At 41.4% G+C, this 18,416-nt stretch overlaps 1 protein-coding gene across 1 annotated transcript; it reads right to left on the bottom strand.

Annotated features, from left to right (window-relative positions):
- Positions 1 to 620: 620 nt before the first annotated feature.
- On the bottom strand, positions 621 to 15,937 carry hlf (HLF, PAR bZIP transcription factor). Its single transcript, XM_022739439.1, has 4 exons — positions 15,575 to 15,937; positions 14,269 to 14,628; positions 6,184 to 6,398; positions 621 to 4,844 (listed from the first exon to the last, which is right to left on the bottom strand). The coding sequence occupies exons 1-4, from the start codon at positions 15,687 to 15,689 to the stop codon at positions 4,629 to 4,631; spliced, it is 906 nt and encodes a 301-aa protein (XP_022595160.1). The 5' UTR covers positions 15,690 to 15,937; the 3' UTR covers positions 621 to 4,628.
- Between the last annotated feature and the right edge of the window lie 2,479 nt (positions 15,938 to 18,416).

The following is an 18,416-nucleotide window of genomic DNA, read 5'->3' as shown; positions in this document are numbered from 1 at the left end:
CTAATGAAATCCTCAAATGCTTAAATATACCAAATTTCTGAAAGGCATCAGCTGTCTCAAAGATTGATTTATAGTTGCGACAAAGATACTTTAGATGAGATATTTAGATATAAATGTATAAAACTTGCCTGATTTTTTCATTTAAATATCTGATAAAAAATTAGACTGAGGCATTTGAAGCCAGTTCTCAGTACATGACTGTTTCAATATTCTGTGCTATGGGTCCATTTCACTTAATATCGCCAAATTTTTATAATAAATAATTAATTTTATAATGATAATAATGATATCAAGATTTCAAGACGAACGTCAAACTGTAGCTTGAATAATTAAACATTTCTCTACAAAAAACTTTCTTTTTTGCCCAATTTGTAGATGCATCAGTGTTTAATGTTTGAATAAAATATAGCGTTAAATTAAAATGTAATTTTGTCATTTTAAAATGTAAAAAGTCCCAATTTTTTGACTTAAGAGTAAAAAAAACATCTGAAAGAACAATTTAAACTAAACCAAGAATTCAGTGCCAAATACAGTTTTCTATACTTAATGCTGCGGACACTTTTTTGGTTCATACTCAAAAACAATTTTAATCTATTCTGAGAGAGATAAATAAGACCATGTCAGAAAAGAATTGGGATTTTATTAGACACTACAAATTACAGAGAGACAGAGAGGCTGAGGGCTGAACAGCACAAACAAATGTTATGCATCCATTCCATGACAGACAAGACCGAATACTCTTTTATGTTGTATTATTATACACTCTGAAACAGTCCGTTGGTGTTGCCATGAATACAATGGTTACAAGTCTGTTGCAATGTCCAAAATAAGAAATGAAAGGAGTCAGTGTATATAATATATAGATTTTTGATGCACTAAGAAGCCCTTCAGTGCAGATCTGAACCTATCCGAGTGGTGCTGTGATGAGATCTTTACATTGCTGAGAGACTGGGGAACAGTCAGTGTATTCAAGGCACTGGAATAGACTCAGAATTATGGTTAACATTTCCGGGTGAGGTAGTGAAATCACTCGACAGTGAGGTACTTTTGGGATACACATGGATTAATTATTGGCTTTTTCCTATATATATACGACTTCATAAAAAGATGCTCCAAAGATTCACGGATCAGCATCATTCCAGTCTTCACTTTTCTCTACAAACCCTGTTCACACTCGAGTGCATCTGTGCAGAAAAGGTGCAGAAGGGAAACACCCTCTAGAGCACAAAAAACATTAAGACCATAGTTTGCGGTTAGAAAAGAATAATTTCATATCGCACACACCTTTGGATTGGATAGATAATGTTCAGCCAAGTCTGGGCTTGGATCAGACTGATCTGTCCGTTTGCTGTGTTATTGGGCCGATACTGGCTTTTCTGATTGTTATGTTTAGGTTTGTTATGTTTTTAAATTCCCGTGTTCCGATGTTTTTCCCAACATGACCTAAATTTGAACAGACATTCAATAAAATTATGGATGTCCACAGCTGCCAATAATAAAATTAATTCATCAAATTTCCATTTCCATGTAAAAAAAAAAGCACAATTAAGGAAAAGGAAAAAAGCGGATAGATTTTTGTTTTATTTTTATTTTTTTAAACAAAAAATGAAATGTAACTTTTCTTTCTTAATTTGGCCGACAGCCTGAACTTAAAATTGAAATTGCAAACTGGACTTTTTGAATTTGAATTTGTCCAGTGGGGGGAATCGCTCCTTGCAGGGTGGCTATTTTTCAGCCTTAAGATAGTTTTAATCATTCGTCATGTGCACACAAATGGAAAATAAATTTTTCTTGCAGACAGATAAGAGGATGGTTAATACCACTTTCATATCTGTGCAGTAAATTTAAGACTACAGCCAGCAGCTCTTTAGCACAGGTTACTGCAAACAGGTGGAAACAGCTAGCCTGGCTCTGTCCAAAGGTAACAAAATCCCTCCTATCAGCATTTCTAGCTCACTTAATAATGTCGTGTCTAATTTGTTTAATCCATACAAAAACTTAAGTGTCAAACAACAACACACATTAGTTTTTGTACAGAATCTGGAGGTGCTGGTAGGTGGGTCTTGTTAGCACTGATCAGAGCTAGGCCAGATGTTTCCAGCTAACTGGCTGCAGCCATATATTCAATACACAGATAGAGTCTTGCTGTAACTATTCTTTTAGATAATTTAATTTGAATATTTGCATAACTGGACTCCCATAGTATGGTCAGAAATGTCAGTATCAGCCTTCAAATACAGTAATCGGTCTCATCCCACTTGTGACTGATTGGCAGAAAACTCTGCAGCATGCAGCTCTACACTACAACACAAGTAACGGGGGGGGGGGGCTTAAAAAGCTTTCCAGTATCCATCACTCAGGCTCAGGGACACGCTACAACTGCATTGGCTGAAGGAACCAATCACACACAGACAGAGCAGCAATAGTAACCAGCTATAGATTTCCCTTCCTTCATAGTAACTTCATCCCGTCAAATCAGATCAGAAAGAAACAAGACTCACAAGCTGCGTGTTTACAGAAAGCCTCGACAAGTTTGAAGATTCGCCCTTGAAAGAAAGAAAAGCCGGTTGCCAGACAACTTATGTTGGAACGCATTTTTTTTGGGGGGGGGGGGTTGCCACACTAAACACGATGAACTGTGTGTTTTTGCATTGGATGTGAGTCGATAGATTTTGGAAAGGGCCTATCTTTACATTCTTTCTTCTGGACTGCATTTTGTTTTGGTGCATCTGATTCCTATGAGTTTGATGGGATCTTAAAGGTGGCACCAACATAAGAAGGAGTGTTAATGATGGTGATAATCATAATAATGCCCAGGAAGTTTAGGTGCTGCTGAATATCCACAAATCTCTGTAAAACTACCACATCCTAACTAATATAGAATATTAAAATACCACTATATGCATTTGTCTTTTAGTTATATACTTGTATTTTTTAATAATATTTTGGATCTGTTGTGCCTTTAAAATACATAGTTCAGTAATGTATAGGAAAAATACTGTACAAAAAGAACAACTTATAGAATAGGTTTATATAAACATATCTCTTGTAACCAATATATCATCTCTGTTGTGAATAGTTTGGTTTGCAGTAAACAAATTGATTGGGTTAACCACAGTATTGGACAACACCATCCAACCTTTTTTGTCAGCATCTTTTACATTCATACAGCCATCTTTAAAAAGAAGGCAAACATAGAGCTACAAAGAGAGAGAGAGAGAGAGAGAGAGAGAGAGACTACAGACATCTGTTGATTTCTAAAATAAAGACACTCATCGATCATGCTAAATTAAACAGAAGCAAAAAAAAAAGAAAAAAAGAATTATCAACAACTTTGCAAATAAAAAGAAAAGATTTGTAAATAGCTTTTCATTCTGTAAAAGAAATCATGCTTAAATCTGAAAACAAGGAGGAGGCTAAACGACAACAATGTCAAGAGAAGTATTAATACTAACAATTATATCAACAGAATATATATATAAAAAAACAACAATCTTCCATCTGAGAAATAAAGGGTAGATAAATATGAGGCGGAGGAAAATTTTGAGCGAGTGGAAACATTGCACCGGATCAGATTGTGAGACACGCATTAGTGCAGAGGTTAACTAAGGTTATCCCAGTTAACGGAGGTGAGCTAATGTGAGGTGGAAACAGAGAGTTCTCTCCCTGTTGCCAGCGGTGGTGGTGGGGAGGGGAGGAGAGGGGAGCAGGGAGGGGTGTCATGGTTGTCATGTCAGTTAAGTTTCTGGACAGGGATTATTGCTCATTGTCCGGGTGATGAAGAAAAACCATAATGATGGTTTTTAAAAAACGGCAAATTGAAAAAGATTTTTTTTAAGTGCAATTTTACGCTAAAATACCGAGGATGCTGTTAGAGAAGCCGGAGGGGAGTTGTGTTAAGTTAGAACGGGGGGGGGGGGCAACTGATATACAACATGAACATCGAGAGAGGATCAAAAACAAGATGATGTTGCTGATAGAAGAAAAAGCAGACCTCGTACAGGGTTTAAAAACACCAGTTTTTGGGGGGTAAAAGCAGGTTCTGACACGTCACATGGTTATAAGACAGAAGAAGAAGAAGAAGGGAAACAGGAAACAACAGTTTTCAGTCCTGATGTCACGTATAAAATCGGTATGAAAGTGAACAACAAACAGCATGGCATTGTTTCTCAAAAGTGGAAGGTAGCGGGGTTTGAGGGAGGGGGGGGGCTCAGCTGGTGGGTTGGCTCATAACTCCTCACAGTACATTAAAGTGGGAAGTATGCATGTGTAAATATATATATATTTATCTATGTATATGTATATATATTCAGTCGAACGATGTGTACAGAAAATAAAAGAAGGAACAGACAAATCGAAGCTTATGATAGAAGTCAAAATGACAGTTATAATACCAGAATCATACAGGTGTGTGTTGGAGGAGGGCGGGGGAGGAGGAGGCAGGGCGGTGGGGGCAGGTGGAAGGAAGGGGACGTGGTGGAGAAGGTGGAGGAGGAGGGGGCAGTGTCACCAAAAGAGACACATTGTCCTTCAAACTCGAGGAAAGGGTGGGTTGGGGTACTAACGTGTTGGGGAGGAACGAGCGGGGGGGGCTTGGCGGTGGTTGGGGGAGTTGGAGTTTTGGGGGCTCACAGGGGCCCGTGCCGGGCCTCGTATTTAGCCAGAACGTTCTTGCAGCGGCCCAGCTCCTTCCTCAAGTCCGCTACCTCCATGCGGAGAGCGGCGTTCTCCTTCTCCAGGAAGCCAGCCCGGATGGCGATCTGGTTCTCCTTCAGCCGCCTGGCGTCCCGTGACCGCTTGGCTGCCACATTGTTCTTTCTGCGCCGGGCCCAGTACTTATCGTCCTAAGGGGGAAGAACAGACAGGTCAGGGCTCAGATCACAAATTACCAAATGAATTCTGTTCCTTTTCCCTTCACCAGCTCTGAACCTGGTGCCTGGTCCTCATCACCTCCACACAGGAAGGAGACGACACGCTGGTCTATGATGTCCATATTGAGCTAACTCCACCTCCCTCCACCCCCTACAGGTCCACAGACCCTCTGTTGAAAACCTGGAGCTTATTTTTTTTCTTTTAGAAAAGACTAAAAATAAATAGAAAGGTAATAATTTTGTGCTGTAGCACGTCAGAGTGTGGGTTTCTGTTATTTCATGCTGTGATTCATCTCAACTAACCAACCTGAACATCAGTGTTGCACCATATTTAGCAGCAACTGTATTAAATAACCATTTTTTCTGACTCAAGTTGCAGTAAGGAATTATTATCAAGCTACTTTTATATTCACTGACTTTATTTCAGGTCAATTTTAAGTGTGACGACATTTCAAGTATTCAGCCTCCTCCTTCTGAATTTTCCTTCTGTAAAAGAAAAGAAACGACCTTTTTAAAAATACAGCTAAAAGTCGTACTTTTACTCTTTGGCCTTTCAGTCTGACCATATTCTGTTCACACTGTTTGATAGCGAGCTCTTTCGTTCTTTCTGTGTATTTCTTTGAAGCTAGTCGACAGGAAGCCTCAGCAGGTTTTTGGTATCGTCTGAAATGTCACGGTACCAAGTGTCAAATACTAATCAAGTACTAAAAGTTTGTTCGCTTCATAATCTTGATTACTTGATCTTCAATCATCTAATATAAAACAATATTGACCTGATTTTAAACTAGCTCTTGTACGTTTGAACATTTTGAAAAATGTAGCTTTGTTTATTAAGTATTAAGTAAAAACATGTTTTTGTGGTTTATAGTCCCAACAGTGTGGCATCAGAAAACTTGGATATGGATACAATGTTGATTTGTGTTTTGTACTTTTTTTTCCTTGAGTCGATCAGTTATAGAATAAATAAAGCATCAAACCACCTTCATCATAGTGAAGTAGATAACAGGCAGAAATTCAGTTATTTCAGGTTAGTTGAGAGGAGCTGAGATAAACGGCTGCATACTATTCCTACATCATTATTCGGATTTGTTTATTCTCTCCACTGGTTTTTAATATGTCAACCACTTCATCCTCATGCTTGAGAATTTAGCTTGTTTGGCTTTTAGTCCGGGGTCTGCCTCCCCTCAGGGTTTAACCAGCCTTAGACCTTCACCGTCTTATATAACAACAGGTCCCAGCACTGGATCTAATCTCACATCACCAAAAACACTCCCGCCCCAGCTAAACCCGACGAGTGAGAGCAGCAGGTCACCTTCAGGTCTTCGGGAATGAAGACCTTGCGGGCTTTTTTGATCATGGGCTGCGGCTTCAGCTCCTCGGCGGAGAATTTGCGTTTCCTGGGGTCGAACATTTCCTGGCCGGGCACGCTGGACAGAGCCAGGTCTGCTGGGTCAGGATCATAGGTCACGGGCACCTGAATGGACTCTGGGTCGATGGGGCTGGGAGTGTCCCGGGATGAGGGCAGTGCTGCAAAGGAAAAGAACATATATTATCTACTGCGTGCAACAGTGTTGAAAACCTCTAATTATTTGTTAGTGACGGTAGAAATGAGCAGGAATCAAACTCCTCTGAGTTCAACTCTAATGGCAGAAATGGCACCATTAAAGTTCCAGGTGGCAGCTCCATATGGGATAATTGGTTATGTAACATCATGAGTTCTCATCAGCAAATCTTTTAAAGCTGGACAGAGGAGACAGGAGGAACTGCGGTGGGTAACTCTGCTGAGAGCCTCTCGCACCGCGGGGGTGGGGGCCTCTGAGGGGGAGCTGAATGCCGCCTTTCATCCCTCTGAGCTCACATGTTTGTGTGTTCGACGGCTGATCCTTGAAGAAATGTCAGACTTTGACTTAGCGTCGGTGCAGATGTGAAGCTTTTTCTGGAAAAACAACGTCTTGCCTGCGTGTTCCTGATCCGACCAGCAGGTGGTGCTATCACACAAGCCTTTACAAACACATAGGTAAACACAGACTGATGCATCACTTCGCAAGCTGTGTTATCTCCAGACTCCGCAGGTATCAGCTGCCCCTGTCAGCTGATCTCAATCCAGCAGATTGGAGCTGCTGCATGCTTTCACATCTCCGCCCGTTGTGTAAGGCTTCGGCTTCTCTAATTGATTCGAGGTCATGGAACTACCAGTGGAGGGTGATTCAGGTTATTAGCCGGCCTAGATGGAACCGTTACTGTGTGATTCATTACATTTGCAGTGAATTCTTTTGTAATACAAACCACAGCTGCATCGATACAAAAACCTTGTCGAGCAACAACAACAACAACAACAACAACAACAACTAGGTATACGCCTGAAAGCAGCAGAGTGTAGTGAGCATTTTCACCAGTTGCTGATGATCTGCTCTCAGCTTGTACATCATGACCCAGATTTTTGTTTGCGAGCGTGCCGTGACAGCCAGTCAATGCCACTGACCTTCGGTCAGAGAATACGCGGGTGAGCTGCTTTCTGCTTTTGGCTGCGGTGGAAGTTTGAGAAGGGGCCGTCGGACTCGGCTCTGACTGCTTTCTCTGTGCTGATCAGAAACAAACAGGAAGTCTGTCCTGTGCGTACGTCAGGAGACGCTGCCCTACCCAGAGGAAGTGATGGACTCCTTCAGAGACATGAAAACCTCAAGCTGGTGCCACACACCGCCTCAGATTTGTCTGTTGAGCTCAAGGAAAACAACATTTCTGTGCTGACATGGAACACAGTGTTCGTTTGAGGAACTATGCTGAAACCATTAAAGCGTCTAATTATCACCTCATAAAGCTGAGCATGAATGTGGAAAAATTCCCCAGTGAAAACACACCAGCAACTTTCTCACACATGTTTCAAATACATGTCTCTGACAGATGGCATGTTGAAGTCCACTACACACAGTCAGGACTGGGTGTGGTTTGAAATTTTTCGATCAGATAACAAAACAATGACTTTATTTTTAAATTAAAGAGATGTCGACAATTCACTGCGTTCATTTCACAAAAAGGAGCTAAAGGTTTCAAGCATCAAAGTGCTGAACGAGAACTTTGCCTCTAAAAAACAGGCGACAGATATTAACTGAATGATCTGCCAATTATTTTCTTGATTAAATTATTCATTGTTTAGTCTATAAATTGTAAGAAAACTGTGAAAATCACAATTACCCAAAGCCAAAATATCTTGTTGTGGCATACCTCAAGCCCAAAATCAAAAGATGTCAAGAAGAAATGTTGGCTAGACAGTCTTCATCTTCAGACCCCTGAAGTTTTTTTTTTTTCAAAGAGCACCAAGCAAAAAATCTTGTGACGTAGCTACTTTCCATAGAATAGTCTCCACTAACGTCCTCTCTCTGTATCTACTCTGTTCAATGAGCGGCGGAGCAGCAGTTTGTTTCCCAGATGGAGGCTGTGCGCCGTGTGAGAGACCAAATAACAAAGATTTTCTCTCTCTTCTAACTTTTCTCACTCTCTGAGTGATGGTTTTAAAAGTAAATACAGCTGAAATCACAGCTCAGTCTTTGTTTTTAATTTTTGTGTTTAGTGATTTTGTCAGACGATGTTTTGGTTATAAAATCTGGATTTTAGCAGCAGCTTCAAGTTAACATGTCGTCTTAATAGACCACAAGAGCTGAAACCTGCTGAATGCAAATACATTATGAATATGCTAATTGGCGTATTATGTCATTTAGCAACATTTAGCAACTAGTTTATAACAGTTTACAACTACGTCCTGAATCTCGCACAATGAGCACACAGTCCAGACGTATACAAAGTTTAGTCTTGTTTAATGATTAACTAATCTAAAAGTAAACAAGACATCAAGAGTACAGAAGACAAAAGAATTAGTAACTAACTAATGATTTTAATTTAATTATCCATTCATCTGATGTTTATTTTCCTGATTAGTTGGTGACGTCTTCAAATTGTTTGTTTTGTTCAAACTGTCTGAAAAACAAATGTATTTAATTCAAAATGATACAGAAACAGAGAAAAGCAGAAAATCTGAAGATCTGGAACTTTAAGCTTTTTTGTTCGACCAATTACTTCATTGTCTCATCGGTTTGGACAATGACTGATAATGAAAATAATCGTCAGTGCCAAATAAGTTTAAGTAAGTAAGTAAACAAGTTAGTTTAATATTTTGGGGTTTTGAACTGTTGATTGGAAAAAATAAGACATTACACCTTCAGATTTGAGAAACTGTGATGAGCATTTTCCACTATTTCCTGTCACTTTATAGATGAAACACCTTATTGACCGATCATGATGACACTCGAAAATAAAAATCAGCTCCTAGTATCACCTGATTCCTTTGTGCCACAGTTTTATTGTCGAGGTAATCCATCCATAAGCTAAGAAACATAACAACTGACATAACTTCCCACCATTCATAACCTGAGTGCTGCCAGACAGAAAGCTTCTTACTAACTAAAAGTAGACGCCGTCTTAGACAATCTCTCAGGCCTGCACACAAAACTGGAAATAGCCCACCTCGCCCTAATCACCTTTACGAGTCATTTTGATCTCCTAATTAGTGGAGTTTAAGACACAGTAGCATGATCACGGGCTAAAAGTAGAAGCACAAGCCTGTTCGCTGACCCGTAATGTGCTCAACTAATGTACGACGCCGAGTGTGGATTCACAAAATACCCCCCCCCCCCCCCCTCCTCCTCCTCTTGAACAGGAAATCTAAAATTAACAAGCCAGGAAAGGTAGAGCCCAGAGCTGACCTACAAAGAGCCGTGTGGGGGCTGGACTACACAGGTTTTTTTGGTTAAGTACCTGTAGAACTCGCTTTAGTTTGACGTGATAGTGACATCATTTTTATCTATTTACACACAGAAACACTCATACGCTCATACACACACACACACACACACACACACGCACACACCCTGCTGGCTGTAGGTTGGTGTCACGCTAGATGTTCATATCAAAGTGTTATCACCTTGCTGTGAGAGTGATAATACTACAGTTAGTGATAAGTGGAGCCGTTGGCTCTATCTGTGTACAGTGACTGGGCAGCTGAACTTTGACCTGGGTGTAACACTGGACCAACAGCAGCCAAATCCTCCTCTCAAATGCTGCACTTGGGGGCAAACGGGGCAGAAAGATTTTTATTTCTAATTGGATTTAAAAATATGAACTGGTTTATCTTTTCCTTCGCATGATGAAGAAAAAACTGATATTCTATATTTTATTCTCATCAAGAAATCCCAAAGACCAAGAATTAATTAATACGACTAATAAATATTGTGTGAATATCCAAAGCTTGACGTATCTTATCAGTCTGTTGCCATAGAGCTCCATTATTGTGCAACTATTTAAAAACCATCTCTGTTGCACTGGGTGACATGTTCCTTCATTAACATAAACACACATGCTGTAGTTTATTCACGCATACGTCACCTTGTTGAACCAAATACTCAAAGAAAATAATCCCCAACAAATGCACTATTTCCCACTAGTCCCATCAGGAAAAATAAAACCAGTGTCATCGAGTGCCAACCTGCTGTCTGAATGATTTATCAACCAAATGCTGCGGACATGACATTCAAGTCAAGAGGACTTCATTCCTCCAGGTAACCCATGCAGGACACGCTGATCCCGTCCACAGGCCACATGACGGGACACTCGAGAGGAAAGCTACTCAGTCTGCAAGAGACCGGGCCGCAGGAAATTGGCTGCTCCAACAATTGTAGAGATAAAATGAAAAAGGATTTACTGATAAGTCCTGACTGATTGCTGCTATTATTCCTACATGTTGATAAAATGATGAACTCCAGGTTTAGCTCCTCAAATGTACTGATTTATGTTTCTCTCCGAGCCACCTTCCCTTCACTAACACACTGGAATGCACCACAACACGCCCTTTGACCCCTCCTACATCTGATTTCCCCTTTGGCCCCTGCCAACAGCGCACAGGGTGCACACAAGACCCTCAACATCTGCAGGCCGTTCAGGCTGGAAACACTGAAACGCCTGCTCTTTCATTTGTTGGTTGGTTGTGATAACAATGTGATCAGCTGCCTGCTGTGCAGGTACAGAGGGATTGTGGTTGTTGTTGTGGGTGGTGGTGGTGGTGGTGGTGGTGGAGTGGCTGGTTAGACGAGACGAGACTCGGCGAGCTGGAACAATATTGCACGCACGTGACAAAAGCACACCCGAGTCCATGTGATCTCTGCAGGGTACAGCCTGTGCCTTGGCTCTGAGTCCAGGCTGTGTCAGAGCTGAGCCCGGCGAGGGAGGGAGAGGAAGACTGGACGGGAAGCAGAGAGTGTTAAAGGGAGAGAGGAGAGGAGAGGAGAGGAGAGGGGAGGGTGGAAGTGAGAGTGAGTATGAAAGGGAGGGAGGAGAGGAGAGAAGAGAGGAGAGGCAGGTTCATGCCGTGACAAGCTCCTGTTTGCAGCTCAGAGCTGCACACGGCGCCTGCATGTGTCCGTCACATGGCCCGGCACGCTGCAGGAAACCCCAGCCGCGTTCACGTGAAATGTGAAGACGCACACACACAGACGGACCCAAACAGAACACACACACACACACACACACACACACACTCACTCACTCACTCACTCACTCACTCACTCACTCACTCACTCACTCACTCACTCACTCACTCACTCACACTCACACAGAGGCTGAAGTTCTATCTGTGCATGTAAGGCCCATGTGCACTCACTCTGGAATAAACAGTACTGTACAGTTGCACCTCCTTCACCTCTAACCGACTCTCCTGTTCTCAGGTTTGAGCTATAACTCTATTGGCTGAGTCTCCACAGTTCTCTGAGTAGCAATTTTGGAAGAAATTAAAGATTAATCTTTAATTTTAAACTAAATATCTTTGAATTTTTGACTTCTTCATGGGACATTTTTCACAATTGATCACAAACAATAATTTGTTAGATGCAGCTAACACTGCACTGTTTCTTATTGCAGGATGGAGCTGGGCAGACAGGGGGCCATTAGGGGCTCAAAGGAGGGTAAAACTATCTTAGCTCCATTGTACTTATGGAAATAGAGTCATTATTAGGCTGATGTCATCATCATAAACATCATAGAGTATACAATCAAGTAGGAAGTGTGGATGAAGAAATTGATGATACATTAAAATATCAATGATTTTTGCTACGTTTCTGATTGTTTCTTTTTATCTAGATTTGCTGTGAAATATGCCTTTTAATATATTTTTTTCATTTTTTTCAGTTACTTTTCAATCTATTTACTTATACTTTTAATAACTGTAAAAGCACACTGGTAAAAGATCCTTTTTTCAATACCAATTTCATCAAATCCATTTTAACAAAAAGAAAGTTAGAATACACACAATGGTACAAATTTTTAATCAAATTTAAGTTTTATTTTGAAAATCTTCCTCTTTACACACTCAAATGTGTTCAAGTAAATAAGCCAGCATTATCAGATCTGGGTCCAAGCATGCTGCATGGTCACATTCAATGATACCATAAATTCTATTGTCTAGCCCTATTACTGTATTGTAAACAAAGACTAGATGTGATATGATGTATTTAGCACATTATAGTGCATGTAACGCAGCGTTTAAAATACCTCATCAAGGTTTTGTTCCTTCCTAATCTTGAAACTAGAAGACACAACACACTGAGTGGATGTGTTTGTGTGGTGGTGGTGGTGGTGGTGGTGGTGGTACACCAGCTGTGGAGATCTACAAACATCATGATGACATTTTTTTTTTGTTGGCAGAAATAGACCTAATGCAACACTTACTATGGGGCTTTGTGATTTGTGGCTCTTTCAGGAAGAAGTCATGGACGATTTCACCCAACAAACGAGCAAACGGGTCGGTCACATGTCGTGTAATTAAGCGATGGATGAGCAGTGGAGTGGCTGCTGCTCAGCTCGAAAACAGTCCTTGAGAAGTTGACAGGATGGTGATCAATCATCATTCATCATCATCCAAACTGTCACATCTTCCATCATTAAGATCAACACACAACTGCACAGAACTTTAATCTGTGTATGACTGATTGTAATTTAAGTGATCTGAATATTCTCACTGGTCCGTTAACACACTCTATTAGCTCCCATCGTCAGCCCACCTCTTCAGTGTTTACAGGTAAGACACACACACACACACACACACACACACACACACACACACACACACACACACAATGAGCCTCCTCAAAACACTCCAATCTGTTTATCTGTCACTTATCATCACATCTTCTGCCAGGAGGCCTTTTGCGCGTCTGAGTTTGGATGTGAAACACAAACTGTCTCCGGTGCCGTGGTTGGGTTTGGCCTGTGGAGAGTTTGCTCTCTTTATGTTTACAGTGGAGGTCGGCCCCTTGAACGACTCAAATCACTCTGGTGTCTGGTGAATTGAACAACCCAAATAGTGTCTGGCAGCAGCTTAACAAACCCAGTTACACAGTTTAATGCTTCAGTGTAAATACCAACTGCCTGCTTAATGTCAGCTCACTACAATAATGAGATTTTACATTAAGAATAGCTTCATTTGATCACTGAAATCACTGGAACTCAGTGCTGAAATAATACATCTGTAAAGAAATAAACTGCTTTAACACTGCCTTTCTTGACATTTTGAAATATTTTGATGATTCCATGTAGATGCTAATGTACAGATCCATTTAATAACTTAAAATTCATCAAAAATTTGTCTCATTGCGTCCACACTGCAGGACAGAGGCTAAATGAAGTCTAGCACGATTTAGCAATTTATGAATCACATTTCTGACTAACACAAGCAACTTTTAATCAGCCACCGCCAAACCCCACAGGGAAGTCTTGGTAATAAAAATAAATGGGGAAGCCAACTGTTACAAAGGAAAAATAGACTCTACAACACATCTTCATAACACAGCACAGAAAAACCTCTAATAAACATGAATCATGGCAGACAAAGTCTGTTCTGCCAGTCAGAGCTTCATGAATGAGACTGTGCTGCATCCTTGGACTTGAGCCTGATTAGCCTGTGCAGTGGGACTCCAAAGTCCAGTGCAGGGCTGTAAATCAGAGCTGAAGTGTGTTAGTGTGTATCTAACCTTCAGACAAATGCTCCAACCAGGAGAAGCAGCAGAAACTAAATGAGAAACAGCTCTAAAGCAAACTCTAAGCCAATGACGAGGGACTCAGGGCACAAACCACAAGATCTTTGTTCTCTCATCACATCTCAGAGCTGACAGTTACTCAAATGGTGGATGGAAAATGTGTGTGTGTGCGTGTGTGTGCAGCAGGTGAGCAAACAGCAGTTAAGACCTCTAGAGCCTCCCCTGACACAGAGGAGGTGTGAACAAGAGTGTGATCCCACCTGCTGGGTGCAGGTGTGATTTTCAGGTGCACATCAGGCTCCACTGCATGTGCTTCTTACCTGCTGTGCTGGGACTGTGGAGGCAGGTCTGAGGGGCCATGCCTGTGTGAACCGAGGTGGTGGCGCGGCTACTGAGGTCCACCACAGTGGGTGTGGGCGGGGCGGGCGGTGGGGCCTTTTGGAGAGGGGCCTGTGCCGGCTGCGCTGCCTGCTGAGCCTGGTCGCTCTGGGTTGTGTTGGCCGGGATGCCATTCTCGGAGAGGAACTCCTCCAGATCCATGTACTCCAGCTGAAAGTTGTCCCCATCGTAGGGCAGGGTCTTGTCCCAGAGGGTCGGGCCGAGGAAGGCCGACTGTGGGTGGTTGGCTGTGCTGCTCTCATCGTCAAGCTTCTTTTCTTTCTCCTTGTCTTTACCAAATCCTGTAAATGTTTGCACACAGTCATATCAGTGTCTCAGATCACGGGTCAGTGCATGGGTATAAATAGAAAGTATGCCTGGAGTTTCATCTTAATGGGTCAGTTTAACCAATTTTAAGGAAGAAAAAGTTGAATTTGAAATATTAAAATTTTCACTTTAGTTGTCGGTCTGTCAGTTCATTATTTCTTTAGATGTGTTGGTGGGTAGTTTTTCAACATTGTATGTAAAAACAAAACTGTGTACAATTGAGGTCTATCTAAATTAATATGTGGATATTTTATTGTACAAATAGAAATTATCTGTATGGCTGATTGGGGAAAAGGGTGTTGTTACTTAGGTGAACTGACCCCTTAAGATTAGAAAAGGGGTCTCTATTGGTGTTCAGATGATGGAATAACAATCAATGCATTCAACAATACAAACAGGGTGCACTGCAAGCATTGACAACAGCTGAAGAGCTGAGAAGACGCCCTCTATCGACAGTCTGTGGTATCCCTAACCCATTGAAGACGAGGGTGTAAAGGTTGTGAGCGCACCTAAGAGCTAAAAACAGCGCAGTCTCAACAGTAGCACATGCAAATCTGGTCTGTATTATACAAATTTAGATCGTAAGTACAAACTGAAATAGCTCGTTAGCTTGAGCTGAAGTTCACGTCAACCTGTCAGTCAACTAACACTGAACCGAGACAATCAGCATTTTGTTTTATTTATCTCTGCCGCTCCCAGACTATTAAGATTAGTTTATTTTTCGGCAAAGATCGTAGACTATTTAGAGGAGTCGCTCTCGGTGGGTTTAGTTAAGCAGTGTCCTTCACTGCGCTGCATCTGTCAAAACCGTGGATGCCTGCAGAATGAAAATAACAAGCTGCGGAGAGGCACCTCAGAGAGGAGGTGAGAGCCGAGTCCTTGTACGTGCAAGTCAAGTTTTTTGCTCGTTTTCAAACGTACCTTCATCGTGATGGAAAGGCAGCTTCAGCGGATTTTCCAGCAGGGATTTCAGTACGCAGTGAGTCGGCGGCAGGAAAGTTGGGTTTAAAGGAAGAGGTCTGGCCATTTTCTCCATATATCTTGCAGGGCAATTGGAGAATAAAGCTCGCAATGACTGAAATTTCCCCCCCAAAAAAGAGACGCGACCGAACTCGCTTGCCGGCCCGTGGAGGTCCTCGTAGACGAGAAAAACGACGCCGGGGCTCGGAGGGCGAAGACGGGACTCCGCGCAGCAGCAGGACGGTGAGCGGCTGGCTGTCTGTCGCTGAGGCTGGCTGGCAAATAGCTGGAGGAGGAGGGCGGAGGGAGCGGGGCTTTGGCGGAGCCTCTACACTTCTCCATCCATGTGCGGAGACGGACGTCGGTGACGTCAAAGCACCGGGAGGGCGGGGAAACATTCTCGCGACGCGTTCACTTAGCGTGGGAGAAAACAGCTTCATGGTTCTGAGCGGGTGCTTGGAAAATGCTTCCTTCATGGGCTGTTGGACAAATGGTATTAATATTTCTGAGGCGATTAATCTAGTGATTGAGTGAAAGGGCAGACAGGGCAAAAAACATTAGCCCTGTTTTATAATAATCATTTTTAAGTTTAGTTTAGCTTTATTCTGTGATTAAACATTGATGAGTATTGTTATCATGCTCTGTTGTCATAAGACTCAAAATCAATCGCCAATCCTCAGCTGACATGATTAATTGATTAATCAATGAGTCATCAACAGAAAAAACTATTTTAATAATTGATTAATAGTTTCAGTAATTTTTCAAGCAAAAATTGTAATAAGTAATGCTAATGATATTCTGTGATTCCACCCTCTGAAATGCAAGGATTTGATGCTCTATTTTGTCATTGTAAACAGAATATTTTTGAGTGTTCAGTTGTTCGAACAGAATAAGACATTTAAAGACGTCCCCTTTGGTTCTGTGGAGTTTTGATGAGTTTAGTCGTTTATTTATTTTTTCAACCCAACCAAAAACATTTTCCAAAAGTATAACTGTGAAAAGTTTTCACTGAAAACACTATTAAATCATTTGTCATCAGACCACCCCTCAAACCAGAGAGATCATCATCTTTATTATAATGTTTTAAGCCTTCTCTCAGGCCATAACTGGGCTTAACATTAACTGCAAATAAAAGGAACCAAACAACCAGAGCCAACACATTAAAGATTCAACCAGTCATTTCAGAGGTTTTCTCAGTGTAAGAAGACATTTTTTGCTTTCCACTAAAACTCCCCTGGATGCAGAATATGCTCTCAAAGTCAGACAAGTATGTGATTCTTTATGAATAAAGCAGCTTGATTTTGTGAGACATTAGATTCCTGACTGGTTCAGTTTCTTCTGTCAGATGAGATGTGTGTTTAAATGTAGTATAAACTCTCCAAAACCACATTTCAAACAGAGGAAATGTCATACTGTTTATGTCACGACCAATAAAAAAAAAAAGCTTCTCTGTGCTGCTGTATTCGACTGTAAATCTGAACAGGGAGGAAACAATCCACTGTAGTGCCACAGTGAAGAATGACGTGAATCTAAACTTGACCTACTTTCTGCCAATGGGTGTTGTCAGACTGCAATTCTATCTGCGCGGGTCGCGGCACATGGAAACTCACGCTGTCTGAAGTAGTAGTGGCTGAGTCATGGTTTTAAATCCTCGCTCTACTCTGCCCATTCTGTTTGTTTTTAATGAGTAGTTGGTCTGTGTCATTAGCATCACATCTTTTCCACAAAAAAGAGAAAAGAAAAATGACAAGAAAGACAAGCTGCATGCGGAGATACATGACAAAAGGAGCCAATTGTGCAGACGTGGATCAGGACCAGACTGGGACAAATCCTTTTTTTTTTTTTTTTTTTTGAAATTATCCTTGTGCCTATGAAAGTGTCACACCATATCAAAACACAGATCTTATTTTTCATGGACACTGCTTTTTGCACGAGCTCCATGTGGGTGTTTCCCCATTCACAATCTCACCTCTGTGTGAATACCAGGAGGCACCACCATCATTTTATATCCTGATAAAGAGCTTTTTTCCCCTATCTCCCAGCCTTTAATCCACTTAAATATCAACCGTAAACTCAGGCTTTATGCATCATCTATGATCTGAAAATTTGTCTTTTTTTTTTTTTGTTGCATGGCACATTGGACAAAGACAGTGTTCTTCCGCCAAACAGGCAAATTCCACAATAAAGTGCCACATATCATCTGGGCATTTAATCATATTTTCATTTCATTTGACCGTCCTGCAAAAAAAAACAGACAAATCAAAAGGTATAGAGAAGGAGTGCCGACTGTAGAAGAGAAATGAATATTTTTAAAGTGAGAGAGACAGAGTTAAAAAGGAGGATATATACACAGACAGATTTCCAGAGACTGGACACAGATACAGCAACTGTGCATCCAGCGAGTGTGGAGTATATTTCACATCCAGGAAGCAGAAAGGAAAGAATCCAAGAGAGAATGAGGAGCCGTCCAATGAGCAGAAATGATTTTACACCAGCTGACAAGATCCTTCTTTCCTAATCTGTCATCATATATATTCATATTTCTATTCTTCTAAATGTTTGATTTTTCACCATTAATAAAAAAAGTATGTCACCAAACTCTTCAACTTTCTTCTGACCTATTGATCTACTGAAGAGTCACCAGTTCCATATATCTTCCAGCAAACCTCTTGTGGTTCCATATTGTGTCAGGGTTTTCGAGGTAAGTTGAACCCAAATGCAGCCAATGCATGGGAGACGGTGCAGGCAGGTTTATTTAACCACACGTGAACGTGACATGAACAGACAACGTGAACAGACGTGA

Source organism: Seriola dumerili, unplaced genomic scaffold (genome assembly GCF_002260705.1).
Source record: "Seriola dumerili isolate Sdu_G_001 unplaced genomic scaffold, Sdu_1.0 BDQW01000044.1, whole genome shotgun sequence".
NCBI classification, from domain to species: Eukaryota; Metazoa; Chordata; class Actinopteri; order Carangiformes; family Carangidae; genus Seriola; species Seriola dumerili.
The sequence above is the reverse complement of the archived record's forward strand: the minus strand, read 5'-3'. Positions and strand labels throughout refer to the sequence as shown.